Genomic DNA, 1,490 nt, shown 5'->3' on the forward strand with positions numbered 1-1,490 from the left:
TCTACTTGAGTAAGTAAAGGATGTGTGTACTTCTATTGAGTAAAGGATGTGTGTACTTCTACTTGAGTAAAGGATGTGTGTACTTCTACTTGAGTAAAGGATGTGTACTTTAACGCTCTCAGGTCCTCTCAGGTCATCTCAGGTCAGGTGTGGAGGCTCCAGTAGGTGCTGAGGTCAGAGACGTTGGATTTGATGAGTTTTGCGGGGATGGTGTCCAGCTTCAGCCTCTGATAGGCAGCAAAACGGTGACAGCCTCCGAACGAGTAAAAGTAGTCCCCCCCCTCCCTGCCTCTGATCCACAGCACGTCGATGGGAGGAACAACGCTGAGGTCTGCCGTCTGCTGGAGGACAGAGAGAGGGAGGGTTCATACAGCAAGACGTCTGTCACATTACAACATATATAAACGATACACAGAACTGACACAGCACAAAGACTACAGTATGAATGAGAGGCTGAACATTACACACAAGTAAGAACAAAGGCAGTGATGAAGGTAGTATTGTAATACCACAATCGGAAAGTACACGATTTTGCAAGTCTAAATAAGAACAAATTATGAGCTAATTGTACTTTAAAGAGTCCCTGTAGTTCTATAGGTGTTGTATGTAAATGGTCTGCAACGGCTACAATCCCTGTGTTCCTCCAGAGGGAGCTTCTCTCCAACATATATTAAAATTATTATTATAATGATCATGCTGGTAGAGGTGGAACAACTGTGGAGGTACCTTAAATAATAATTAGGTAGTTGAAGTACCCAGATCTTGTACTTGAGTAAAAGTAGTAGTAGCAGAGTGTAGCAATACTCTGTTACAAGTACAAGATCTGAGTACTTCTACTTTTACTCAAGTACAAGATCTGAGTACTACTTTTACTCAAGTACACGATCTGAGTACTACTTTTACTCAAGTACAGGATCTGAGTACTTCTACTTTTACTCAAGTACAAGACCTGAGTACTTCCTCCACCTCTGTGTATATATATATATATTTAATATAAAGGTGTTTACCTGTAGGGTCTCCACCAGACTCTGGACCTTCTGCTCGTCCAGCTGCGGAGGGATCGGTCGGATGATGACGCGCATCGGGATGTTGTGTACCTCCGCGACGCTGTCCGAGTGAATAGACCGGTTGCTGTTACCGTCACTCTCACCGGACGGTACCGACATGTTTCTACGAGATAAAACCGACAGTTTAACCCGGGTGGTTTTAGTGCCGCAGAGCCACAACCGAAACATTTACCTGCCGACAGTTACAGAGCTCAGTTACTTCCTGGATAAGAGTTTGTGTACGTAGTGCGTAGCATGAACAGAAGGTTTTGATTGGTCCTCCGCGCTGTCAATCAAAAATCGTCTGGTAAAAGAAAAAGCACATGATGATCGTACGTGATAGGCTAAGAGGCGGGACATCTCTAAGTGGCTGACCAATCCCAACAGAGCCGGCCAGTCACTTTTTATTCAAATAATTTCATTTTCTTTCTCATAATTTCTTTT

At 43.6% G+C, this 1,490-nt stretch overlaps 1 protein-coding gene across 1 annotated transcript; it reads right to left on the reverse strand.

The window, feature by feature from the left end:
- Positions 1 to 30: 30 nt before the first annotated feature.
- On the reverse strand, positions 31 to 1,274 carry srxn1 (sulfiredoxin 1 homolog (S. cerevisiae)). Its single transcript, XM_034151696.1, has 2 exons — positions 1,008 to 1,274; positions 31 to 341 (listed from the first exon to the last, which is right to left on the reverse strand). The coding sequence occupies exons 1-2, from the start codon at positions 1,233 to 1,235 to the stop codon at positions 144 to 146; spliced, it is 426 nt and encodes a 141-aa protein (XP_034007587.1). The 5' UTR covers positions 1,236 to 1,274; the 3' UTR covers positions 31 to 143.
- Positions 1,275 to 1,490: the final 216 nt, after the last annotated feature.

Source organism: Trematomus bernacchii, unplaced genomic scaffold (assembly GCF_902827165.1).
Source record: "Trematomus bernacchii unplaced genomic scaffold, fTreBer1.1, whole genome shotgun sequence".
Classification (NCBI taxonomy): Eukaryota; Metazoa; Chordata; class Actinopteri; order Perciformes; family Nototheniidae; genus Trematomus; species Trematomus bernacchii.